The 27,609-nt window shown below is 40.8% G+C and overlaps 1 protein-coding gene and 1 long non-coding RNA gene across 2 annotated transcripts; one reads left to right on the forward strand and one right to left on the reverse strand.

The window, feature by feature from the left end:
- On the forward strand, positions 1–22,564 carry LOC146553143 (uncharacterized). The gene is made up of 14 exons (XM_085254590.1): positions 1–218; positions 1,963–2,021; positions 4,169–4,308; positions 5,364–5,548; positions 10,422–10,646; positions 12,241–12,363; positions 12,573–12,663; positions 15,190–15,257; positions 15,403–16,225; positions 16,389–16,551; positions 16,783–17,144; positions 18,996–19,069; positions 19,339–19,385; positions 19,762–22,564. The coding sequence occupies exons 1-13, from the start codon at positions 114–116 to the stop codon at positions 19,372–19,374; spliced, it is 2,454 nt and encodes an 817-aa protein (XP_085110716.1). The 5' UTR covers positions 1–113; the 3' UTR covers positions 19,375–19,385; positions 19,762–22,564.
- On the reverse strand, positions 19,435–27,065 carry LOC146553144 (uncharacterized). Its single transcript, XR_014889511.1, has 3 exons — positions 26,989–27,065; positions 23,566–23,665; positions 19,435–19,549 (listed from the first exon to the last, which is right to left on the reverse strand). It is a non-coding gene; the product is annotated as an uncharacterized LOC146553144 (long non-coding RNA).
- Between the last annotated feature and the right edge of the window lie 544 nt (positions 27,066–27,609).

The raw sequence follows: 27,609 nt of genomic DNA on the forward strand, positions 1-27,609 counted from the left end.
GTCGTCAGCGCACATGTGCGCACGCCGAATAGCGAGCATGTACTGAAGTGTAAATAACCCGTCAATATTATTTGCACTTTTTCCCGGTTTGCCAGTCGGTCCCGTCGGACAGCATGGCCTCAGAGGAGGACGACGTGCTGCTGTTTCTAATCTACCAGCACCTGAAGGTGAACGGCTACCAGAAAGCTGCCCAGGTGCTGGAGAAGCACGTTACCCAGGTAAGAAGTTTGGCTTAAATTTACAGTCTAATATTTAGCGTGCAGTCGGTAGACTGGGTTCTAGCTCGCACACGTTAGTTAAATGTGAGTAAAAAGACTATTTTTTTTAATGTGATTTCATCAGCTGACATGCGCATCTTGCTTGTTATATAACAACTTAAATATAAATGTGATGTGTGTTTGCTTCAGTGTGGCTGTCGGTAAGATGCACTTCAGTCTGTGTGTGTGCGCGACAAAGCGTGTGGCTCCTTGTTCAGGCCTTCTGGAGGAAAAGAACATTATGTTACAGGAGCTGCACAAAGCAGCTCTGCTCCTGCGGCCTATTGCTGCACGCTGTCACCCCATTCAAAACCTCATCACCTTTTCATAGTGTTTAGTGATAACAGTTGACCTTTTTTTATCTAAAGCTCCTGGAGCTGCTGTGATAAGTTGATTAATTGATTATTTCATCAATTTAAAAATAATCGGCAGCTTTTTTTAAAATTAAATAGCCAGCTGAGATGAACTTCTACTTACATATTTTTCAAATACGAGACCTGGATGCTTTTCTCTATATTTCGCTGTAATTCACTCGTTTTTAGAATTTGGGGTATTTGGACTGTTGCACATAATCACTGCAGCTCTTGATTATCCAGTAGCTGTGCCGATGACATCTTATGATGCAACCAAACACTGTAAAATAAGCCTTTCTGGTATTTTCTTTTTTAACAGGGGAAATCTAAAAAATAATATTGTCTTATTCTTCCTAAGTCTGTCTGTTAGGAAACATGCGCTTAGGTGTGATGTAAGCTTTTCCTGCAGAGCTTATGAGATAAAAATGTCATTGTCAAAAGTTGCTCATACTTACAGTGGCGGGTGCTCATATTTAACATGATAAAAGAAAATGTAAAAAGTGAGATCAGAGTCGGTACAGGTACAGAGAATCACAAGGGTTCTCTGTTTGCAACAGTTCTTTTCTATTTTGGCTTCACAGGTCTGAATGCAAGTACATAAACCCCGCCCACCTGCAGTTCAGACCTTCTGTTTACAGGGATGGCCAATCTGAAGAAAGTTGGCTTAAAGGGAGAGTGAATTAACTGAGCGGTCTGCTGAAGTTCATTATAAGATATCATTTATCTTTTCTTTCATTTTACTAACCACTTATCCAGCATTGTGTCGCGGTAGCTGGAGCCTGTCCCAGCTGTTACAATGCCAGAGGCAGGGTAAACCCTGGATAGGCTGGTTCCTAACCATTAAAAAGAGGGGGGAAGGGTTTTTCAGACACGGGATGAGCTGTGGGCTCCATCAAAACATAAAAATAAGGAATATTATACTGTCGTAGAGTTCAAACATAAAACGAGAGCTGGAAAGGACATAAAACAACACCTTAAAGTCTGAATGAAGTTACAGCAGCAGTCTTATTAGAATTTACTTACGAGTGTCCTTCACTCCTCTATGTGAACATTGTGTATTCATCATACTCTCTTCTTTGGCATATTTTACATGAATTCACATCTGGAAGCTTGTGGCAGCATTCCTGCAGCACAGGAAATTTGTTATTTCCCTTTGCTATCTGTGTTTTTTTCCTTTCTTCTTTTGTCTATGTAGTTATGGGACGCACAGGAAGTTTAGCTGAAGCAGAGACAGAACATTCAGGGAATCAGTGAAAAGGAGAAATTGTATTTTGAAAACACTCTTGAAGAGTCAGTACTGAGCAAGTTTTAGATGCACAGTATTTCTCAGGCTGTTGTGTGTTGTGTTGTAGGTGGAGACACCAGTGGAGAGCTCCTCCACCCTACATGATATCTACACAGGCTGGATGAAGTAAGTCACACCCAGTTACACACTTGTATACATAAATATATAATGCCACAAGTTACCAAAAAGAAAGTAATTATAAGAAAATTGTAAAATTTAACATTCTTTGTGCTGTAATTGTTATATGTGCTGCAAATTTTGTGAAAACTGACTGTGTACAGCAAACTGTACAGGTGAGCATGTGTAGATTAAAAATGTCAGCAGCTGAAAACAGGATGGGGCTCTCTGGCTCCCAAAGAACCTTAAAACAATCATTTAATGGTCTAAAATGAGATTAAGCCCAATGAAGTGCATAAATAGTGGCTTTTTCTCATCATCCTCTGTTTTTCTTTAGCTCCACATTTTATGACTTCCTGCTTTTTTGGAGTCACAGCTCAGCAGGTAATGCGATTCAGCTTAGGTGATTTGTAGACTCCACGCTGTCTGTGTGAGCAGGATGCGACTGGTACGGTTTGTGTGAGTGATTTCCTGGCCTTGTGCCCAGTGCATTCTGGGATCACCTTCAAATCCCTGCCTCCCTAATGAGGATTAAATGGGCATCAGATAAATGGCTAAATCAATGACATCAGCTCATTTGCTGAAGTGAATCTAACACTAAAATAACAGAAATCTGCAGAAGTCAATGAAAATACATAATTATGTGCCGAATATAAGGCACCTCTGATTATCAGAAAAACACTGTTTTCAAACAGCTGCTCATTAGGGATAAGTACTCATAATGGTACTTAGCCCTATTCTAATTAATGCCACAATGCAAATGATCAAAAACCTGTAGTTCTTAGGCTTCTGAGATTCACAGAAATGTTTTTCTTTTCAAAAGCTGGTGAATTCAATTAAATATTATTTATATAGCGTCAATTTACAACACCTGTTGCTTCAATGTGCTTTATAATGTAGGTAAGAATACACTTAACCTCTCCAAAGTTAGCTGACACTTTGTAAGCGAGCACTTGGCAACCGTGGGAAGGAAAAACTCCCTTTGAACAGGAAGAAAGCTCCGGCAGAACCAGGCTCAGGGACGGGCAGCTAGTTGGGGGTTAAGGTGGGAGAAAAACACAGAATTGAATTACTTCACTGCACTGATAAAGAGTAAAGACATGTAAACAGAACAGTGTAGTCTATAGCTGTGCTAGCTATTTGCTTCCAAGCATAGCTAAATCAAGTCGAATGCTTGTTTACGTTCACGACCATTTAGGCACACCTTCCCAGTACTGGGTTAGACTCCTTTTCTGCTTTGAGAGCTGCCTTAATTCTTTGTGACATAGATTGAAAAATGTGCTGGAAACATTCCTCGGAGATTTTCCATGTTGATAGGATAGCATCACACAGTTCCTGCAGATTTATCCGTGGCTTGAGTCTCCCGCCGCATCCCAAAGGCGCTCTCTTAGATTCAGATCTGGTGCCTGTGGAGGCCATCTGAGTACACTGAACTCGTGTTCAAGAAACCAGTTTGAGATGTTTTGAGCCCGATTGCTTATAAAAAGATGGATGTTGCCACTGCAGCATCACGTATTAGTGCGTGTTGGAACACTAAGGCTCGCCATTTTGGTGTTGGTGAAACCGGATGTAAATGGCCTGTATTTGTATAGCGCTTTACTAGTTTTACTACTTTACTAGAGATATACAGATGTATGTTATGTTATAACAGTTTGGAAACTGGAGAAAAAAGTTAAATTATTAGCCATGTAACTGTTCCAAAATGCTCTAAACACTAAAATGGTCCAGAGTTCATTTCAGACTTTCTGGGCTGAAACTTGGCACGCTGCTATCAACTTAAGCAATCTGTGTTTGTAAATCTGCTAATTAAAGAGGCCACAGCCATAACTTTAAGCATCAGCAAATTCCATTTAAATGATTTATAATAAAGATTAGCCCTGTGTACAATTGTGATGAAGGGAGAAAACATACATGAGGCCAAAAATACTTCTCATACTAGCATGTAAACGTGTTAAATTCATGCCTGAAGTTGGACAATTTAACTCGGGAATCTGTGAGTCTGAGACTCACTTTTAGAGTCAGCCTCAAGTGGTCGCTGGAGGAATTGAGATTTGCATTGACTGCGTTTTTCAGCTCATCAGTTGGTGCTTTACCTAATGTATAAGCATAGCCAGTAAAAGAAATGTAATTCATTTGTGTGTGTGTGTGTGTTACAGACTGTACTCCCTAGCCCAGCATGCCAAACAGGAGACACAAGAGTCCAGTTACTCAAAGAAAAGCATCAAAGCAGAGGCTGCAGACACCAGGCTCTCCAGTGTCACAGGAGGAGATGATGTGGATTCCAACCCTCCACTCGGTAAATTTTATCTTTGATTGCAGTAGTTAGGACAAAATAAAGCCACTAATATGTGCACATCTGTAGCTGAAATGAATTTAATTAATTAAATGTCAAACATTTTCTAATTAATGCTTGTTTAAATCTTGTGGATCTCGATTTCTGGAGAATGATGATTTCCATTTTTATTTTTTCTGATGTTTTATAGATACATAGAGCAACAACTTGGCAATTAATTATTTTAGCAACCTGTCAGTCATACAGCTGATTCATTAGTTTATCTTTGGAAGATGCAAGAAATGAGGAAAACGTAAAACAAACAAAAGCCTCTCTGTAAAAATATGTTTTTGTTTATTTATCTAATGCTAATTTAAAGCTAATTTAGCAGTAAGCTGAAGTTTGTTCCACAATGGGCTCCTGTGCTTTGAGCCCACACTGCAGAAGTTGTAACAGTAATTGATTGTCTGTGATTTAAAAGTAATCAGTGAAAATTTTAATTGGGTTCTGTAGCAAATGGGAAGCCAGTGTAATTCTGCCAGGACTGGAGTAATGTGTGTCGAGTGTTTGTGACTAACCTCACTGCTGTAAATGGTCAGAAGCTCCTCTCCTGCGCAGCTAGCTCACAGTGTAGGAGACGTTTCTCTACTTTTAAGATCAGTCTTCAAACTTCCCTTTTTGATAAAGTTTATTGTTAGATTCTTGCCTTCTTTGTTCAAACTGGACACTTTTTGTTACTTCTCCACATCACCTGGACTTTTTAGGGAATGTAACTACTAGATCGGTTGACTCTGACACGTGCCTCAGTAATGCTGCTGGGTTACGTCTCGTAACTTGTTCATACAGGATCATCTGATTGTTGGGCTGTTATCTCTAATATTGTAGGGTCCTTACCTTACAATGTAAAGCTCTTTGGGGCAACTGTTGTTGTGAAATTGGCGCTACATAAAGAAAACTGAGTTGAACTTTGCATTTTATAAGTTATCCTTTTTTTTTTCACTCTGTGTTTATTTCTTTTACAAATCTTGGCACCGGTGACTATGAAGCCAGTCTAAAATATATTTGATTTTCTCTTTCAGAGCCTGGGCCTGATGTTGTTGAGCCACTGAAGGCAGAGAGCATCTCTGAGAGTGTCTGTGAGCAGCTGCTGGCTGCTGATAATAAATCCCAAGCAACAAACTCTGACAGCGAGAGCGCCGGCTCCTCTGACAGTGAAGTGGAAGAAGAAAAGATAAAGGAGGAAGAAACAAAAACAGAGCAAGAGGTGAACATCTCACATATCATGAAAAATGGGTTTGAGTTTTTCTGTGCTAGCTTTGCCCCCTTTTTCTCAAAGTGAGGAGACAGAATACTTTCAGTTAGCGTAGCCCTGTTGTGTCAGTGCTAATGTGTGCTTCATATGGGAGAGTCAATAAGGACAAACTGAATGTTGAGCGTAAATGTTTGGTATTTAGGATGTGTTGATGAACACGTGCGCCGAGAAAACCAGAAAATATCCTGTAGCCTTCAAATGGTATTAAAATCACAGGAGAAATAACAAGATAAGAAGGAGAATCATTTTTCCCAGCTAAGATGCTAACAGTTTATTTCCTGGCATGACTTAAGCTTTAAAAATGTGTTTTCTTAAATTCAAAAGAGGTTTCTCAACAACAGCAGCTGCAGGAAGGCGTGGTTGTGGTTGGTCCTATGCAAAGTTTTGCAGCGCGTCTGCATGCTAATAATCCTTCTCTCTGTCACCAAAGAGTTGCGTAAACAGACACAAAGGCGGCGCCATGTGTTCTGCTTCTGCAGATTAGCTTTTACAGGTAATAATATTGACATTCTGACACCCAAACAGTACACTATTATCTATAAAGACACATCTCCTGGATGCACTGGTATGCATCTTCAGTGATGTATCCTAGGGTCATCAGGTGTTTCGGGTCTCACAACATCATACACCCTCGCCCAGGCGACCCAGCCGGGGGTGATCAGGCCCCGACTTGCGTACCAGTAGCTACCCACGGATCAGCCCTCTTAATCCACAGCCACCTTGTGGCTTTCTCTGCCGCTTCACTCACAGCCTGGATGGCCCTCTTCTTGGTTGCCCCAGCCACGCCCAGCCGGCCTAGGACTTTGCAGAGTGATCGTCCTGCAAAGCCCCTACAACCCACTTCTATGGGCTCATAGAAAGTCTTCCAGCCCCTTCCCCTGCACTCTTGCACTAGTTCCTGGTACTTTCCTCGTTTCCTTTCATTGGCCTCCTCGATCCACTCTTCCCAGGGCACTGTGAGTTCCAGCATGATCAGCTGTTTTGAGGCCTCAGAAATAATTATCAAGTCTGGCCGGAGTGATGTTTTTACAATGTTCTGAGGGAACTTTAGTTGTTTACTGTATAGACAAGCAAGGGCCACAGGATTCGGGGCAGGATGGAATGCTGGTAGATCCAGGCTTTAAATCTTCCAGGCAAGCCGGACTTATCCACCTTAATAAGCCACGCTCCCAGCTCCTCATTTGCCTTCTGAATAGCAGTAGAGTCTTTCAGGCTGGAGTCAAAGAGTTTCCCCAAGCTCTTAACTGGTTGTTCCGTTATGGATGGAATAATGGTTCCTGAAATTGAGAACCGGAACTTGTCCGTCACCTTGCCCTTCTTCAGTACCATCGATCTTGACTTGGAAGGTTTAAAACTCATCCTTGCCCATGAGATGAGTCTCTCAAGACCTTGCAAGATCCACCTACACCCGGGAACTGATGATGTTGTAATGGTGAGGTCATCCATATAGGCTCTGATAGGGGGCTGACGAACACCTGACTTTGTTAACGGCCCTCTGCACTCCACCTCCGCAGCCTTTACCACCATGTTCATTGCCAGGGCAAAGAGCGTAACTGAGATGGTACAGCCTGTTATTATACCTTTCCGGAGTCGGTGCCAGTCTGAAGTAACTGCCCTAGCAGTGACCCTAAGCCTGAAATTGGCATAATAGTCCAGGATTAGGTCCTTGATCTTACTGGGAACATGGTGGAGGTGTAAAGCATGCTCAACCAGTTTGTGTGGGATCGACCCATACGCATTAGTCAGGTCCAGCCACAATACAGCTAGGTCGCCTCTGTTCTCATGGGCTTCTCTTATAAGGTGTGCTCTAGGCAACCAGGAACTCCTGGGATCCCCCCCTTCTGAACTGATGGATCAATGTAATTGTTTCTAAGGAGAAACTCGGTCAATCTCCGGGAGACAACGCTAAAAAACACCTTCCCCTCCACGCTCAATAGCGAGATGCTCCGAAACTGGTTTATGTTTTTCGAATCCTCCTCTTTGGGAATCCAGACTCCCTCTGCGCACCTCCACTGATCAGCAACTCTCCCTCTCCGCCATATCACCTTTAAGATCTTCCACAGGTGGCGGAGCAGCTCTGGGCAGCGCTTATAGACAAGGTAGGGTACGCCACTGGGACCTGGGGAGGATGCTGAGCGGGCTGCTTTGATGACCTCACACACCTCCTTCAAACTTTGCTCCGTCAACTTGAACTCTACTGATGGTGGGGCAGGGTTGATGAGAGCTTTGTTTGGTCCCAAGTCTTGTTCCCTCAAAGGGTCACTCATGGTCTCATGAAGGAAGTTATTCACCTCCTCTGCTGAGCACTCCAACTGCCCGCTTCGCTTAACCCCCAGCAATTGTTTGGAAAAGCGAAAGGGATCAGCAATAAAAGCTGCACGTTTCCTGGCTCTCTCTCTTCCTCGCCTCCTGTGCCATTCTGCTCTACGGAGGGTAAACAGTACATTTATAATCTGAAATAAGCTATGCCCTGAAGATAACAATCATATTTTCAAATATTAGCATCTTAAAACTAAAGTAGGCGAGGAATCTCCAGCAGACCTTATCTAATTAAAGATGAATCTCTAAATTTGTACGATTAAGCATGAAGTGAACACGAGTTATTTAAGTCTTATCTCATAAAGCAACTCTTGAAATAACTACGAGCAGGGAAAGATAAAGGTGCGACGTGTTAATGATCATTAACCCTTTAAAGCCGGTCTGAGCGGGCACGCTCCATTTTGCATAACTATTTTTAAATCCCGGTAGCTCTGCAACCACGTAAACTAGCGCAATAATTTTTTTTGCATATGAAACCGGAGGAGTTGTACTTACATCTTATGCCATCAGCTTGTCCTCGGTCACAGTTTCCTTCCACATATAGCTTTGCAAAAATTGCATAAAAAGCGCTTGCAGTAACAAAAACATAATATTCCAGAAACACGCTTTGCCGATCCGATCAGCTGTTTGTAACACTTCCTTCGTCCATCAGCACGAACTATCGCATGTCCGCCATGACCTGCCCGAAACCGGAAGTGACGTCATTTGCGAAAATGTAGTTTTTTACCATCAGGGCCTTATGAGCCTATACCGGTGTTTTTAAAAGTTATCTTTGACTTTATGACTTTCTGTGTCGTTTCTGGGATGCTTAGGACTCATATTGCACTGCTGGAAATAGTTTATTTTGATGCATATGCAGTTTTTTTTTGCAAATTTGCATTATAAGATTTATTTTCGTTTTTATTGCAGTATATAAAAATTGGTGTATTTCAAAAATAAAACTATGAAGACACTCAAAATAAATTTCCTGTGGTGGGAAACTATTTTGTGCAACTTTTTTGTATTTACAGTTCTGAGGGATAAGCCTCTTAAATTTCTCTAACTAGAAATATATGTTAAAAAAACAAAAACGATTTTCAATTTTTTTGTAGTTTATTGCACTTTTTTGCAATTTATGTAATTACTATGCACTTAATGCAGACATATTATTAAAATTTGGGCTATAATGGTTGTATTGATGTATAGCAACTTGAAATGCTCCCAAAAATGGCTCCACAGCATGTAAAAATATAATATAAGCTCTGGCGCACTTGGTTCTATGGTAGGTCTTAAAGGGTTAATGTAGGAATATTTTTACTTGGGGTTTATGTTTTAAAGGTTTTCATTAAAGTTAAAAGCAAAAAGTAAAAAGCATTCGAGTAAGTATCGAGTGCTGAGCGTTGTTACAGGAGGAGGAAAGCAGTGCCATCATGAACACACATAGCTGTTGTCCAGCCACTGTAATAATGTGCTGATAGATGGACAGTAGCTGCAGTGTTGTTATACGCTTGTGAAACACACGGACACATTTCCACTCGTCTCATCTGTCCTGTATTAGTTTCCTCTCTTGTTATTACTGCTGTGTGTGTGTGTGTGTGTGTGTGTGTGTGTGTGTGTCTTGTCTGTTCTTTTGTGTTGGCCCAGTGATGCAGCAGATAATGCCGTGTGGACACAGAATTGTGTGCGTGTGACAACGGTAATCTTCAGAGACAAATTGTGTGCGTGCTCGTTTCTGTGCGAACTATTCGTTGTGGTTTCTGTCGACAGCTGCTGGAAACCCTGATTGCTTTGTGTCTAATGGTAAAAGCACTGCGGCTTTCTTTTTGCTGTACAACAACAACAACATCACATTCTTAACGGCAAAGATGTTTCTACTCAGCAGAATTTCTAGTTTCTTTTAGTTGTAGTTTTCGCCAGCTGGTTGAATTAAATCTGCTCTCTGTGGATTAAAATGGACTTCCTGTGATGTGGAGCGGAGCTAGCAAGTGCTCCAGCGACACTCAGTGGAGTCATATTTTTACTTTTGGATTGCATATAAAGAGATGCTAGCATCTCCTCCTCACGTGCCTTCTTGGCCTGCTTGGACTTGATGGTGTTTTTTGCAGAGGAGTGTGGTTTGTTGGGGGTTGTTGAAGTAGCTCCCTTTTTATGTACTAAATATCATTGGAGGCTGGCACATGCAGCTATCGCTCTCAGGCATGTCTGGGTTTGTTGTTGTGCATGCTAGGGGACGTAAACACAGGGTGTCTCTATCTATATAGTCCAAATATATTTGACACAACAAGTTTAGTCTGTGTGCGAGTATTTGAAATTGCTCTGTTGCATTGTTTCCCCCAAACGTAAAAAGCCTGTACACTGTTCTCAGTATAGCACCTCATTTGCAGTGAAATATAGTCTCCAATAAATGGGGTATACAGAGCAGTAAAAAGATCCTCGAGTGTCTTGGATTTGTCTTCCTGAAACTAGCAGATATTCTGAGTAAACCGCAGGATGCAAGTTCTTCTAACTGCCTGTACATATTTTCCAGTCAGCTCCAACTAAAGTGTATGCTGAGGCGTCCAATGAGGCAGAAAGCCTGAGCTCTGCCTCTTCAGACGCTGAGGAAATAACTGCACCCAGCCAGGGTAACAACAACCTGGTGTTACCTGATCAGGCTGAGGACCAATCGCAGGCCCCCGATCCAGCCGAGGCCTCAGTCTCAGGCGGTGACCTTAAAGTGGAGCATCAAGAGGGCAGTGATGATCTGAAGCAGGTTAGCTCATCAATTTCATTTTAAACTTTTGTGTCAGATGTTTATTTTTCTTTTCATCTCATCATATCTCGCAAAACTTTTTCATGCGACTGACACTTGAGCACATATGCATCACTCGTTCTACCTTGATGTCTTTAAAGGCCTAGTGTGCTGTTTAATTTTCCTCCTGGCGCACTGGATCCGCTCTGCAATGAGCAGAAATGTTAATCACCTTAAACCACACTCATAAAAAAATGGGAGTAGCTGTTGATTCCTGGCTCAGCAGAGCCTCCTTCTCCTCAGCTCACCTCTGCACAGCTGAAACTTATTTTGCAGTGGACTGTTTGTGTTGTTACGCTTCTAGTAGTCAACACTGCAGACAGCCTTTCTTTGCTGAATTGTGAATTTTCTTTTAAGACTTTACTGGAACGTAAAAGATTGCGATTAAATGTCACCGTATTAGATGTTGCTCTTAATTAGTGCAACAAGTCGGTGCACTTTAAAACTCTGTATTCATGTTTAAATCATCTGAAGCTCCAACAGAAACAGAAACGTCAGATTTAATTGGCATTTGCATTGTTTAAACAAGCAATTTGGTGCCAGTTGTCAACAAGAAAAAGATCAAATAAAAAACATACAGAAATTAAATGTATGATTTTTTTTTTTTTTTTTTGGCATAAAGATGATAATTTGTGGTGCCACCTTTTTACCATAATAATAATAATTCTGCAACATTCATCTCTCAAAGTGTCAAAACAGTCCTGTTTTGACACGTGCCAGCAATGAATAATTCATGTTATTTGATCAGTTAAATAGCGTTGTATTTGCAAGATTTATTGCTCACATGTGGAAAGATGGAAGCGCCAGTAATAATAAATCGGACATGAGCAATCAAAAAGCTGTAAACAAAAACCCTGATCAGCCAAATATTAATTAATTGTCGCCCAAACTGTTGTAAACATCTGGCTCTGTTTACAGACTAGTGCAGCATGCTGGTGTGCTATGCATCAAAGATCATTATCCTTGTTCCTCTTATGCTCATATCCATAGATGCTTAGTTTATATCAAGTCTTAGACTATTTTTTTAGTTAAAAAAAAATATCTAAATTTAATTGTCATCTTCCACAAAATCCAGAGCATCTGGAAAAACAATAAATCGGCAGAAATGCAACTTGGGAAACAAATATCAGTCCTCTTGTTGTTATTATTGCCCGCATGCACACATCAACATAGACCTAAAACTAAAGATTATCACCTGCACTGGTATCTAATTTGGTGCACGAGAAAAGCAACACACAAAAGAAACTGCATTCAGTTTTGTCCCAGCAGTCCCAGCTGTCCTCTTCAGCGAATGCGCCATGCTTGGCAACCTTCAGAAAATGGTGCCGGCTGAGTTGTAAAGCAGATACTGGCCGGCGCTGGCACCAGCGCCTCCAGGCTGGAAGTGTTTAAACCATTATCCATCTGACTTCTCTTTAGTGATGCAGCCATGTTTCCAAGACTTAACTGTGGCTTCGAGTGCAATTTTAGCTTTTATTGACAAAAATGAGCTGTATTAATTCGCCTTTGTTTTCTTGTAGGATTAAATTGATCTTTCTGCTCTGTTTTTCTCCAGGAAGCAACCACAAACACCTCAGAAGACATAGAAGAAGCTTCGGCGTCACAGCAGACAGATGTTCCCACTCAGGAAGTCAGCGAAGCCGAGTCTCCAGAAGGTGAAGAAGCCACAGCAGGAGAGGTGCAGTACTGCTTCATATTCATATATTAATTGATACGAGTACAGAACCTGTGATTGCTTTTATTATGCATCCCTGAAGTGCCTGCATATTTTGATATTTCCACTACAATTACAAAGTATTTAAATAATTCAGTTAAACTAAGAACTAAATCAGTAAAAACTTGACTCGTCATGTCTGGTGGTGAAAGACCTCTGTTGACCTCTTGCAGATGCCCATCCTGGTTGAACCCACCACCTCTGACCTGACAGCTCTGGAAACCAGTGACCAGCTCGGAGACGGTCAAGCCCCGCCCTCTGCAGGTATTAACAGCCAATAGATTTTTAATTACCGGTTTGTTCTTTTCCCCCTAAATGCATGGCATCTTTTCCGTCTCTTTCTCACTGCTCTGACAAGAGTCACAAGCTGTTGTTAAGAAACCGAGGCTTCAGTGCGGCTGCCTCTGCAGCAGGTTTCTTTTAAGTATTATGAAAATCAGTCTGATAACATCTGCCGTCCAGGTTTGTTTCCACAGTTACAAGAGTTTCAAAATTTCACATTTCTGCTCAGGCATGAAAATCACTGCAAGGTTGATTTAAGAAAGAAAGTGAGATTTGTCGTAGGGTTGCATCTGTAATCAGAATGTTTCTCCTGATTGATTGATTGATTTAAACTTATCACTAAATTCGTAGTTATGAGGACCCACACATTCATCTTTCCGTATATACGATTACATAAGACAAAAAGAAGATGCACGTGCTCATGACCGACATAATTAAATGATTGATTATAAGAATATTACACACATTCATGTAATCTCTAAAATTGGTTCATCTTTATAGCTTCTTATCTTTATATGTGAATATTAATGTTGTATGCTCCGCCCCTCCCTGAGCCTGGTTCTGCTGGAGGTTTCTTCCTGTTAAAAGGGAGTTTTTCCTTCCCACTGTCGCCAAAGTGCTTGCTCATAGGGGGTCATATGATTGTTGGGTTTTCTCTGTATGTGTTATTGTAGGGTCTACCTTACAATATAAAGGGCCTTGAGGCGGCTGTTGTTGTGATTTGGTGCTGTATAAATAAAGTTGAATTGAATATGTATTTATGATTACTTGGACATCTTTTTCGTCATAAGTCAACAATAGAGAAAAAAAGTATAACATTACTTCTCACTTGGAGCGTGAGCTCAGGCAGCTCGATGCTCGTTTCGTAAGCTGTTGTGCCGCAATGACAAAGAGTTGAGGTTAAGTAGGATGCACTTCCTAACATATGGGCACAAGGTCTTCAGTTTTTCATTCAGCTACACCGCTGAAGGATCTGAAAACTGTGATGCATGAAGAGCTCAAGTCAAGGCAAACGAAAAGACCAGCTGTTCTCAACTGAAGAAGACTAAACGGTCTAAAAACTCATATTTCGTAGCTTCAAGAAGAAAGACACATTTCAACCTGTTGCTTTGCTGAGCAGTTTTCTTTTTTCCCCAAAAGTTTAATTAACCTGGGAAAAAACTAAATATTGTCACACCTGAAGCCCATCTGTAGCTGTGACCTTGGTGTTCGCCATTTCCTCGCAGGACACTCATTTGATTAAATCAACTGTAACCACAAGGTTGTTGTGAGCTTGCAAATCTAGTGAGAATCCAGCTGCCTCTCAACACGTTTCTTGTGGTGATGTGACGACACACCTCGGGAACAGAAGGGGAGATGGATGTTGGCTTTATCTCGACTTGTTGTGGTGGAGGCGTACAGCTGTGAGGCTCGACTCTCTTTTCATTTAATGGCTGCTGATTTGGACGAACTGACCTAAAAGTTATTCACTGATATTAAAAAGCAGTTCCAAAAAGGGAGTTGTTGTTGGAGCGGTTTCCAACAAAGCACAGCTTCGTCGCTGTACTCTGGATTTACTTTTTTCCATTTATTTACAAGGGAGAAAAAAGGCATTCTGTCTTTTCATTTTTCCTTTTATTGACAGCACGTCATCTCCGGCTGTATAAGCACAGAAGTTTTAGACAAAGTTTGAATATTTTTACCCCGAGGCAGCTGCATTCAGTGCCAAAACTTGTAAAAGAGTTTGACAGATTTCTGCCAAAGCCGGAGAAACAGCAGTTGTTTTTCGACGCCACTCACTTGTGTAACTTCTCAGAGGAGTTTGTAAAGCTTGTCACAGCTTGTTAAGTAAGCCGGAGTTATGACTACTCTGAGAGTTGCAATCATCTGGAAAACAATCGCATCTTTCACCCAAAAATTTGAAAATGATAGATGACGTTTGAATAGAAACGAAGGTTTTTCGCATTCTGACCTGTCAAACACGGAGGCAGTTCTGGATTTTACTAACTGAACTGCACAAATTCCTGGAAAGGAGCCTTTTGTTAATAATATTATTATCGACCTGAACTTCCTGCTATGACAAGTCCAAACATCTGCTGCAGAAAGGCTTCAGAGTTGGATTCCTGTGGGGGGAGAGGGTTCTGATGCTGCTATCAAGAAAAAAAATACACCTGGAGATGCTCGTCAAATAAAAGTGTTAGATATATCACAAACATGTCGTAGTGTGTGCTCTGCTCTCCACTTTAATCCTCAATACATCAGACAGAACCCAGCCTGAGATCCCATCAGGGCAATTTAAAATGTCTCGTTATCTTATTTTTCTTTTCGTTTATGACCAAACAAAAAAACTGCCTTATGACTCATGTCTCTTGCTGTTTTTCCCAGAGTTGCCACTGTAATAGACTGTCGACTGATTTTAAAAAGATGATTTTATTGAGTCTCACGTCATGTACTTAAATCTTAAAGCTCTGATCAGGTATAAAAGACTACAAATGTAATCTAATGTAGGCATTTTATAATGTTTTTCAGACCCTGATGGTGAATCTAAAAATCCAAAAGAGGAGGAGGATGACGTGGAGGAGACAAAGAAATCTGAGGTGATACAACTACTTAACTATTTATGGTGAAGATAGGTCTTTGCCAGAAGCAGATGGGGAATAATAATGAGTACATTTGCACTATCTGTAATGACTTTGTGTATATGCAGCATGTTTTAATTCCTGTATGTATCTCTGCACTCAGACGTCAGAGGTCGCAGATCTTTCCTCGGAGCTGGAGGGAGACACGGAGATGTTGAAAATCCCCGTGGACACCGGGATCCAGAGTGACCTCTCAGCCAGTCCAACTGGTATCAAAGTCACGTTGGTTTCAGAAGAGCGATCGGACCCAGAGGCCTCCATCATCATCAACATCACAGTCAAAGACGACGAAGCAGCTGAGCGAGAGACCAGCCAGCTGTCCCCTGAGGAGACTGCCGAGTCCTGTAAAGACCGCAGCATTCCCAGGAAAAAGAAAAGGAAGAGCAAACAGGATTTTGAGACGTCAACAGCAGACGCATCGATCACGGACGCACCCAGCAGCATTGATGCATCTACCCCAGATCCACTCAGTGACACTCCTCTTCCTAGGAAATCTGCCAAAAAGGAAAAGAGAGACAAAAAACAGAGACAAGAAGAGGAGGTGACAGAGGATGGCGGAGATCAGGAGGATGAGGTTGAGGCGTCTCAGTTAGCTCCACCAGACAAGAAAAAGAAGGCTAAGAAGAGGAAAAGGGAAAGAGACGAAGAAGAAGAGAAGGAAGAAGAAACTCACACTGTCACTGAAAACAAAATTAAAAAGAAGAAGAAGAAGAAGGCTAAAGATGTGGAAGAGGAGGAGCGTGAGGCAGGAAGAGCAGTAGAGGAGAAGGCTGAGAATCCTGTGAGTCTGGCAGAGACAATGGAGGAGAAAAAGAAGAAGAAGAAAAAGAAGAGAAAGGAAGGAGGTCAGGAGAACGAGGCGGTGCAATCTGAAGAACAACCAGCAGGGGGCAGTAATGGCACAGAGGAGAAAATGGAAGCCACAGGTAGAGAGAGAGAGAGGAAAAGCCTTTCCAGAAAGTTCCCTGGAAAGGCTTAACTTGTATTTCATGTGGCCTTTACTCTTAATCATTAGTGGTGATAAATCTAGTGTGATTTTTAGATAACTTTAATTGTGCATTTTATTTTCTTTTTGGCCTGCTCCTGCAGAGGGAAAGTCTTCTTTGGACTCCTCGGCCAAAAAGAAAAAGCGTCTCAGGAAGAAGCTCAGCCTGAAGAGGAGATTAAAACTTCATAAGAAGGAGAAGATGGCGATGAGGTTGATGAAGAGCAACAAGTTATCTGCAGATCAGAACCATGTGAGAAGGAAGAAGTGAGTAGTTTCTGCTTATCTTTGGCATATTTCTTCATAAAACTACAAGTGAAACAAAAGCGAAGCCAAACGATTGTAGAACTTGGCGCTGCTATCATTGTTTCAATGTCACCTTGCAGAATTTTGATGCTGTAGAGGTTCGTGCTACCAGTAGTACTTTTTACAAAGAGTATGTGCAGAAGGTTCTTACAAAATCACAGTAAAAGTTAAAGGATTACTTCCATTTTTCAGACAGAAACACCTACAAGAAGAAACAGAGGAAGTGTTTCACCCAAAGTCAAGCAAAAGACCCAAAGTTGAGCCCATTCGGGAGGACGAAACGCCAAAGAAGAAGAAAAAGATGCAAAAACATGCTGACCTAGAAGAAAATTCGTCAAAGGAAAACCAACCTCCCAAGGCAAAGAAGGAGAAGAAGAGGGAGCTGCAGGCTGAGGATCAGAGCGGTGTGGCAGATGACCAGAGTGCTGCGATTCTTGATGATGCCGATACGTCGGCGCTTTCAAACGGAGGGAAGAAGAAAAGGAAGAAGAAGGCGGTTAAATGCGAGGAAGCTGCCGAAAATGTGAGCCAAGATGTACCTGCTAAGAAAACAAGTAAGACTTTCTTCTTACTAAGTTAGCATTCATGTTGCGCTATATTAAGGGTGTGACAGTTCATGAAGTCTTGACACAAACATCTGCAATATCGTCCTGCGGTACCATTGATCTGCAACCAGTGTGGTGAAAGCTATAATGTTTAAAGACTGCTGCGGTAACAGGTTATACATCAGAGTATTATTGTTCGTCGTCATACTGGAGGAAGAAGAAACCATGAACTGAACCATAGTTACAGCACTGCTGGGATAAACACGATGCTTGTAGATCCACCTTTAGCAGCAATAACTTGAAGTAATTGTCTTCTGTTGACTTTATCAGTCTCTCACATTGTTGGTATACACTTTGGTATACTCAGTCAAATGAAGGTGCAAGGAGCTCAGATCCTGTGAATGCAAAACAAGCATAAATCATCACCGTAACTGACAGCTGGTATGAGGCGTTTGTGTGTTACGTGGTGTTACACATGATGGCCAGATGTCTATATGTCGGTCTTTTCTATCCAAAGGACATTATTCCAGGAGTCATGCGATTTATGCAGATGCAGCGCTGCAGACCTAAGCCGTGCTGCCATGTTCTCTTTAGAGTGAAGAGGCTTTCTGTCATCAATTTTAACATGCTAACTGAGGCCTGTAGAGTCTGAGCTGTAGCTCTTGCGGTTTCTCTGAGCATTGCACCGATGGAACTTATAAGTAACTTGCTGGGATATGTTCACTCATGGGAACATTGTGGCATTGCGTTGATACTCCCGAATGCTCCAGACCGACTGCTTTTGATCAGTTAAGTCAGTTTTATTAGCAACACCTAGCTGCTATTTAGCCTTGTAATTCCTATGCAAACAGTAAGAATGTGCATAGTTTTTCAGGACACTACGTCACAACAGTGTGCAGTTCTTTAGACTTTAACTATATCTCACAGCCTGCTTTTGGTTTTTGAGGTTCAGTGACCTGCACAGGCTGAGAAAAGGACATGTCAGGACAGACTCCATAAAACTGTAATAAAGCATTATCATAAAGACGCTGTCTACATAAAATCCACAAAGCTTCCTATCAAAGTAAACTGGCTGGTGAGCTTACCGACAGAGAAAAGCTCTACAGTGCATCCACCTGAAGTTCAAAGGTCAGCTTGTTAACAGTCACAGTGCAAGGCTACACGAACTCAACAACCTCACCACAGGAGAGATGGAGCGATATCACCATGTCTTTAGTTTTTGATGCATTAATGTCTGAGAAGGACAACCTGCTACCCTCTGTAATCTTCCACTGTGGGGCCATCACCTCACATTTGTTGCTGGATTCTACATGAGTAGATTCAAGGTTCAAAATAATCCTTATTAGTAACAAATCGTGCATTAATGTCGCCCCTCGGTTCATACACCGTCTAAAACAAAGACGTAGCTGCTGTAGTTTTCTCTCTCGGCTCAGAGCTGCACATTTGTGCTGTTGCAGGCACAGCTGAGAGTACACTGCCTCTCACTGTAGTCTGTTACATGATATTGAATCATATTTATGACCTCTGAAGAGAAACTGGTGTATTCATATACAGAAGGGGAAGAGACAAGATTTTTAGTTCTGGTTTCTCTTTGTAATCAGAGTTCTAGTGACCAGTTGCATTCAAGGAGGTTTTTGTTGCAGACAAAAGGCCCATGTGGAGAGCTAAAAGCATATATTTCCACCTGTAAACAATGACCGTGGCCCTCTGCCTGTGGATAGGGGGAAACTATTGCAAGATGATGCTTGCAATCATCCAGAGAGGTGAAAAAAATGACCGTGCAGGGGTTCCACACACACCACACTACCACAAAGTGCAGCAGTTCCTTTAAATTACTTCATAATGTGCTGATATTCACAGAGAAGAGCAGACTACAGGAGAAACTAGAGGTCGAGCCTGCTGCAGACACACACACTCCTCCAGCTGCTTCTGGGGTAAGAAACTCTCATCCTTCCTTTTAAAATATTCAGAGTTATAGTACGCCGCCGTTTACGTTTCCCCTCGTTAATGAGACTGACTGACAGTTTGAAGAGACAAGAAAAAGAAATCTTCGGTCTTTGCTTAAGTTTTTTTTTATAGATCTGTGAAGAAGTGTTGGCACTCATCTGGCTGCGAGGCATTTTAAAGTAAACTCAAAGTTTCCTCTCCAAATAATTTGCATGGAGAAGCAGTTAAGCAATATTATTATTTTTTCTTATTCCAGAAAAAGAAAAAATCTTCCAAGAAGAAGACAAACTGATTTAAATTTGGGTGAGTAGCTGCTCGAGCTTTCCACTTAAACTTTATTGAAACTAAATAAAGCTTAACTCCTATACGGCCGTCTCCGAGTCACCGTTCAGGATTTTCTATGTGAAATGAAGCGTTGCTCGTGCCTTCACAGGCTCTTCAGAGGCCGTGTTCATGGGTCATCTCACCTGTGATTAAAAAAAGCATGTGCTTTTATTTTTTCATTTCAGAACTCCACTGCAGCCTCAGCGCTGCTTTTTCAGAAAACGTCAAACAATCAGAAAATTGTTTCGTGATTGTAGCTAAAACTTAACGCACAAGTCTGGTTTCTCTCTACAGCAGACGCGGCATCATTGTCTGTTTACTGAGGATTAATTATGACTTTCCCTTTTCTTCCCAGGGCGTACTCGGGAGGATGACTGCAACTTGGACCTGAAAGCCTAAAAATGTCAGCGTCTTTTCTCCCGATTATTCTGTCTGAGGTTCATTTTTCCACGAGAAACAGATTTCTGAGAGGTGCTGGGAGTAACTTCGCACTACCCTTTGTTCCTAAACTGTGAATTTAGCACAATACACACCCTAAACCCCCCTTTATTTAGCAGATTCGACTTTAAAGCTTTGTTGGAGGCAGACCTGCTCTGCCATGGGAAAAAAAAAAAAAGCATAGTAATTAGTCAATGACTTTATTATGCATTTCATTCAGCGCAGCCTTTTTAACTGGAAGCTTTTCCCATTAAAGTCTCATTAAAGAAATGATTTAAATGAGCTGCCTATTGTTTGAAAGAATTCACGCAAGTGAAACAAATTTCTATTTAAATCAAAGAATTAGATTATTAACAGGATTGCTGTGAATTTTTTTTTTAAATCACAGTTTATCTCTTTAATCATGGCCCTCGAGTTAGTCAGCTTGCAGTTAGTTTAAAACTGAGAGAAGATGGGATCTGAGGATGTTTGGAGGCTGTGAAAGATGATTAATACGTTTCTACTGCAGCGCGAGACACATTTTGGCTGCAGAGCAGCTCCGTCTGCAATCTGCATCTCCTCAGAACTGATAAAAACTTATAAAGGGGGAACTTTCACAGTTGTGTGTCTTCTTACAGTCAGAGGGGCTCACAAACCTCCACATCTTTGAGTTTGAGTTAGAAATAAGCTAATAAGCTAAGGTGGCTCGATTTTCTTTTTTGTCGGTTCTTTTCTTTTCATGTGAACTGATTGATAAACCAGCATTTGTGTTTGTTTGAGGTAGAATATGTAGTTTTGTTCTGATGTGCATATGATGCAAACTTTGTCAGCCATCAGCTATGCAAATGATTAAATCCCGCTGCTTTGTACAACTTTAACTGCTTAAATTTGCCGTTCCTAACGACGAGCACGTTTCGAGAACGCCGGTCGTTAATAGCTTTAATTCTGCAGCGGCAGTAATTTTCTTTGTTTTCCTTCCCACACTGTTACACGTGCTGTTTTTCACGGTGAAAGTCAAACTGGGAAACTGATCTAACTTGGGCATGAAATTATAAAGCAAATGGCATCACGTCAACAAAGCAGCGTTTGTTTCTTAGGCGATTAAACCCAGATGTGATGCTGTTTGTAAGGTTTGTGCTGTCGAAGCTCAGCAGGAATCATTTCACCTCTGCATCCATCCCTCGTGACATGAACACTGTTGATATAAGTGCTTCTCACGTCTGTTTCACAGTCGATCGCTGTAATCAAACCCTAAAAACTTCACATTTTTGGAAGAAATGTTTTGGTTGTGATTCAGTTATTTTGTTTTTGATTGCAATTTATTTTATTAAAACTAAATTCAGTCTAAATATAGTTGAAATAAGAACAAATTATACATATTCTGATTGGTTATATTTAGGGTTGGAGTTGTCACTCGGACCTCGCAGGGTCACTTTTTTCCACTTCAGAACTTTTGAATAGAAATCCTCATTGTTGAAATATGCAAGCAGATTAAAAGCTCAGGGAAAGTTTACATGAAATGCATTTTATAAGGTAAAACTTGAATCTCACTAAGATTCCTTATGCAGTATTTCACATTATAATCTCATGGCGATGTAATATTATATTTTATCCCCTTAAAAAAAAAATCTGTCAAATTTGAATCTGTAAGCACATAAGTGGTGATTTGATATACCTTTAAAAAAGTAGTGCTGTGATGTGTTTTTGTAAAAAATTTGAGCCAAACGGCTCATTAACCCAGCTAACAGTTTCTCATAATTAGAAATAACTAATCTAATGCTGTTAAACTGAATGATTAGTCTGAAGTCTGCCTACATGCTGTTAACTTCCTCTGTCGCTTTACCTAAAGCGCTCTGAAACTTTGGTGTCTGAACTTGTGAGAGACGCAGCTTGGAGCCGATGCCGACATCGATTCGGAGAACTATGAGGAGAAATTAGGTTTTCCACCCTCGGTGTCTGTGTTTACTCGCCGCTGGTGACGCCGTCTTTCTTTCTTACACAAACAGCTTTTTTCCCTCTGAAACAGAAATCCATCAAGTCAATACGCGGGGCAGTTTGCAAACGCCACATCGTGACGATCAAGAAACCAGAGTTCAAATCTAATTTGTCCTGAATTTAAACAAAGTGACGTCAATTTTCCAAAATCCTGTTGTGATTTATGGATTATTCCTTGGAAAATTTTCTCATAATTTCCTAAACATTGTTGCTGTTTTAAAGAAAAATAACAGGCACTTAAAAAAAAAAAAAAGTTCTTTATTCCCTATGAGATAAACAAATCTTAAACTAAGGTCCAGTATAGTAAAATGACTTAAGAACTGACAACAACATCCATCTGAGTTTAGTGCAAATCTATGAGTTAAAAGATTAAAAAGTGGCTCTACAGTGTGTGCTCTGGACTTGATACATTGTTAATGTATGTCGAGTCATCCTCTGTCTCAACCGGGTCGTTTTAGTTCCTCTTACATTCTTCTGATTGGCTGCCCCTCACAGCAAGGAAAGAATAAAGGAATGCCAAATTGTGCACTTGGCTTCTTAGCGAAATATCAGCTGTAAAGTCTAAGGAAATTAAGAGAAAAGTTTCCTAGAAGGGTAAAAATAAAGGATGCATTTAAAAAAAAGTTGACAGCAGCATGATGAGCGAGCCAGTGTCTCACGAGTGTCGACAGTTCTCAGATTATCAAACAGTTCTGTTCGCGTTTTGTCCTGTAGCGTCTGTCAATAAAACGTTTTCTCACTTAAAATGACTTCTTCTGTTCTTTTTGTTTTTGTTTGTTTTTCAGTATCAGCAGCTGGTTCAGCATGTAACACTGATCGTTGACCTGAGTATAGTCAGAAACATGACTTTATGTGCCCTTTGACTGCTTTAATAAAACATACATGAACATGAGGAACATTCAGGTGATGTGTTGGCTGGCTGCGTGCAGCTGAAACTCATTTCCAGGTCCACTTATATTACAGTTATTCATTCATTTTAAAACCACTTCTTGAATTCGTGGTCATGACGATGCTCTAGCCTATCCCAGCTCACAGAAAGGTTCATATTTCTGCCCCATTAAAAACACTCAAATCGACCTGAGCAGTAAGATTATTTGCACTATGTTTAACCAGTATTATTTATTTATAACAAGTATAGCAAAATTGCTTATCACGTGCTGTCTTTTTCTAATATTAAATGTCTTCATGTTTTGCTTGTTTAAGTCTGAAGAATCCTGCATAAGATTTTTCCTCAAAAAGATTTTTACTTTTTAGGGACAAAAGTTGATTTAAACAGAAATTCAAACATTCTTAGTGCAAATATCCTTTTCATTTGGGATGTGGGGCACAAACAGGGAACCGTGTCCACTGCAATAAAGAAAGCTTCCCTTTTTATTGAGCAACTCTGCTGCTGATCAAAGTAAATACTCGCAAGTATTCATGAAGCACATTTATTCATCTCTTAAACGAGACTTACTGACCCAAACAAATATGGCAGCAAGGAAAGCAACAGCTCCCCACCCTGAGTTTTATTCAGAACAAATAAAGATGCTTAAGTTGGAAGAAATTGTATTTCATAGAATTCTAAAAGTCTGAACCATTTAGGTTATTTGCAGTCTAAATGGACACAATGGTTTTACGGTCAAAAGGGCGAGAATCTGGGAGCGCAGAGAATGATGAGGACGCCAGTTCTCACTAAATCATTTTGAGCGACAGATGTGTTTTAAAAGAGTTAACAAAGCAAAATCTCTAAAATGAATAAACGTACCTTCAGTCTGTTTGACTCCCGAGTGGATTTCCTGCTTCTCTCCCGTGTAATATGTACTCCCGGAGCCATTTTCCTGCTGGGTGCACTGGTGCGGTTTCTCCTGTGAACAAACGAGGCATCGATCGATAAATGGCTAACAATCACCAACTCTGTAAACACATTGTGTCCTGAAGGTTTTGTGTGTTTTCCAATAGATTTAAACCAAAAGTTTCATCACGACTTTCTCAACAGCTTTTCACATACTTTTGCCTTTCTGTCTTCTCCCTGCATGAGACACCCACACAGACACAGAGAGTGACACCATTACTCAGTGACAGTGTCTGGATTTGATATAGGAATGCTAACAGCAGACAGGATGTTCTTGAGTGTGATTATACATAATTACAGAGCTGATGCAGCAGCTGTGCATGGCCGTCTGCTTTAAAGTGGCTGTAATGACATCTGTGGCATAGTATATTGTTTTTAAACAACCATATTCGCCATCTGGAGGAGGACATTTTCTTTAAGGTATGAGTGTTGGACTGCTGCTTCTTCTCTCTGGACCTCTGAGCTGTATTATGACTACTTGTAAACACTTTTGTTGCTCACTGTAAATAACAATAAAGGCAGTTGTGAACAGGACAGATTATTTAATACAACCCCGATTCCAAAAAAGGACAGCGTGCAAATGCAATTCGTAAATCTTAAACTCATTTTATTTATTGTTATTTTATTTATTTATTTTTTAAAAAGAGGAGCTTTAACAATATATTTAGTTGAATTATTAGTTGTTTATAGGTTTCAGTTGTAGTAAAATACTTTTTTGTGAGTATGCCACACACATTTTGATTTCAGGCATGAAGCAAGCAGCAATTTCCTGTCACAGACTCTATAAAAGATGGATGTACCTTCCAGGTCTCAGAAGTGGGGCCTGGGTAGCCCCAGTCTGGGGGAGCTAACTTGGTCCATGTTTTAATTTTCTTCATAGAAGTCTTTTGGTTCGCTCTTGGGAGACCCCAAAAATGATCCCTGACAACATAGCTCCTGGGATAACTAGGACACACAAAGGCCTCCAGGACGATAATCTGGCAATTCATGGAGTGGTCTCCTTGGTTTTAGGCGTTTCAGGGGTAGTAGGACACACTGGAGAGATGACATCTCTTGGCTGGTTTGGGAAAGCCTCAGGAAAACATGTCGAGTGGTGTCCAGGGAGAGGGAAGTGTGGACTTCTCTGCTTAGGCTGTATAAATAATTATTTAAATAATTATTTTAGCTGATTAGTTCCATTCCTGTTCATTGAGAAACAGCTTGAGAGTCGCCACTGCTGCTCTCCCGGCTGAACTGCAGCCAATTTTCTGTGCAACAGGATTAGGAAGCAGTATTCATTAGCCTCTTGCTCACTTCCAGCAATGCAACACAAAAAAACCCATAAAGGAAAACCTGATGATATATTTTACATTTCCACTGCTGCACTAAAACGCAAGAGATGTTTTTCCTTTCTATTCAAGGTCGCAAGAAAGTCTGACAGATGGATTGGAAAGTACAAAGATTTTGATCATTTGCACAGCCACGAATATCCTGCCCAACTTTTTTAAAAGCTGCACATCAGCAGGACTTTACCACGCTTCAGTAACCGCTTGAGAAATCCTCCAGCAAATAATTCCCACCCCCCCCTTTTTCCTAATTGTTTCTTTCCTTCAAGGCAGCTGTTGCATCATTTGAAAAAACAAACCTAATGAGATGCTGAGTCACAGGCAGATGAACTTATTTAGGGAAATATCCAACAGGAAGCAACGGTAACTTTAAATCTATCAAATGCCTCAAAAAGCTTCTACATTTTCAAAGTGACAAGCTAGAAAAATAAACTAGAAAAATAAAGGATACAGTTAAATATGGAGACACTCAGCGTTGTCCAACAATAGTTTGGCTGTTACATCCATCTGTTAATGACTAACTTTCAGGCGTGCTGCTCATTCAGCTTAAAGCTGCGTATACCACCATTCAGCTGTGGCCTGGAGTTAGACACCTGTGGTCTATAGCTAATCAGGACGCAGAACACAATGCACTCAAAATTGCATTAAAAAAAAAAAAAAAAAAAAAATCTGTGAAACAGTGAGGCTGCGAAAGGTGAACTGCATTATACCGAGGGACCACTGTATATGTATCTGTAAATATATTCAGTAAATATATGCTGTAAGTCCAATGGAGTGAGTTCATTGTCAAAGTTTATATGGTCAGGTGTTCCAGTCACTTCCATGGTGACAGCGGTATAACTTTAAGCACCTTGGCATGCAGACTGCTTCTACAGACAGTGGCAAACCATTCTACCTTTATGAAGAGGAGCTAGAGGCATACTCTGATGGGTCAAGATAAGTGGCAAACATTTACCCTATTTAAATTTATGCTGGAATTATTGTGTGACAGCAGAAATGTGCATAAACAACACAACCGTTTAACAGAACGGTTTGTCAGATATCACTGAAAAATTATCCTAGCGGCAGCGATGTCTGGTATACCATCCTACAGGTAGGATAATCTTTCAGCTTCGTCTGGTAAACCATCCTACCGGTAGGATAATTTTTCAGCCTACCGGTAGGATAATTTTTCAGCTTCGTCTGGTAAACCATCCTACCGGTAATTTTCCAGCTTTGTCTGGTAAACCATCCTACCGGTAGGGAAATTTTTCAGTTTCGTCTGGTAAACCATCCTACCGGTAGGGTAATTTTTCAGTTTCGTCTGGTAAACCATCCTACCGGTAGGGTAATTTTTCAGTTTCGTCTGGTAAACCATCCTAACCGTAGGATAATTTTCCAGCTTCGTCTGGTAAACCATCCTAACCGTAGGATAATTTTCCAGCTTTGTCTGGTAAACCAGCCTACCGGTAGGGTAATTTTTCAGTTTCGTCTGGTAAACCATCCTAACCGTAGGATAATTTTCCAGCTTCGTCTGGTAAACCATCCTACCGGTAGGGTAATTTTTCATCCTACCGGTAGGATAATTTTCCAGCTTCGTCTGGTAAACCATCCTACCGGTAGGGTAATTTTTCAGCTTCGTCTGGTAAACCAAGGACACATCTAAAACATACAAGACACCGGCCCTCAAGTCCTGGAGTTCGACACCTGTGATTTAGAGGTTTTTTTTAAGTTTAATCAGTGAGAGTGTGTGGTTGGGTGCCTCTTTCTGTTACCCCAGTGATGGAGTGGTGACCCGTTTGGAGTATACCCGCCTTGGGTATGTGGGGGGTAAGATTAAGCACACCCATGAGTGGAGGGAGTTTTAATTAACTTTACTGATACAATATGGAATACTTGTATAGAAATGTATTGTATTTTATTTATTTAGATTTAACTAAATCTTAAAAAAGGAACTACTGAAACTACAAAAAAATTTGAGACCATAAAAATTAAATATTGTATCAGTATTTATTTTACTACAAGCGCCAACCTTCTTTATGTCAGTGTGATCGTCATCACAGCGTCATGAATTCCTCAGGCACCCACCATCACAGATAAACCTCCTGAAATTAAATGTATTAATTTTACAAACAGATACTCATTTAGATGCAATTAGCAGTAGGCTCAAATGCCTGTCACAAATTTGTGTGCTTAATGTTCTCCTGCTTATACTTTGCGCGTTGACATTCAATCAACAGTACTTTTTTTTTTCTAAGCCAAAACCCTCTTTTCGCAGACTTGGTGCGTTAGTAAATCTGGCATTAAGTCTGCGAAAAGAGCTTTACTTACTTTACAATAAGGTGCAAACCAGTCAAAAACAAGAAAGTCAGATTAGACCTTGGCAGAAAACCGATCTACAGAGTTCTGAAGAGAAAAATATGGAGGAGGAGAGACATGATGATGGCAACATTCTGGTAGACGTACATATAATTATTGTTTATTGATGATGGTGTGCAGGGCTGTGCTGTATACAAAAGCTGCAAAACTGCACTTCGGTACTTCAAAGCGCAAATGGACCCAAAGCATACTGCAAAAGCAACCTAATAGTTTCTTAAAGCAAAGAAATGGCACAGTCGCAGCCACCTGACCTGACTCCAGTAGAGTATGCTTT

This window comes from Mchenga conophoros, linkage group LG18 (assembly GCF_057382185.1).
Source record: "Mchenga conophoros isolate Kocher_MC1m ecotype Shallow Benthic linkage group LG18, M_conophoros_male_GT1.1, whole genome shotgun sequence".
NCBI classification, from domain to species: Eukaryota; Metazoa; Chordata; class Actinopteri; order Cichliformes; family Cichlidae; genus Mchenga; species Mchenga conophoros.

Bases quoted from the DNA above. Each gene is read 5' to 3' on its own strand.
- LOC146553143 (XM_085254590.1), top strand. From the start codon at position 114: ATGGCCTCAGAGGAGGACGACGTGCTGCTGTTTCTAATCTACCAGCAC. The intron at 10,647-12,240 runs GTTAGCTCATCA...GTTTTTCTCCAG, and splicing joins GCAGTGATGATCTGAAGCAG to GAAGCAACCACAAACACCTC. The intron at 17,145-18,995 runs GTAAGACTTTCT...TGATATTCACAG, and splicing joins TGTACCTGCTAAGAAAACAA to AGAAGAGCAGACTACAGGAG.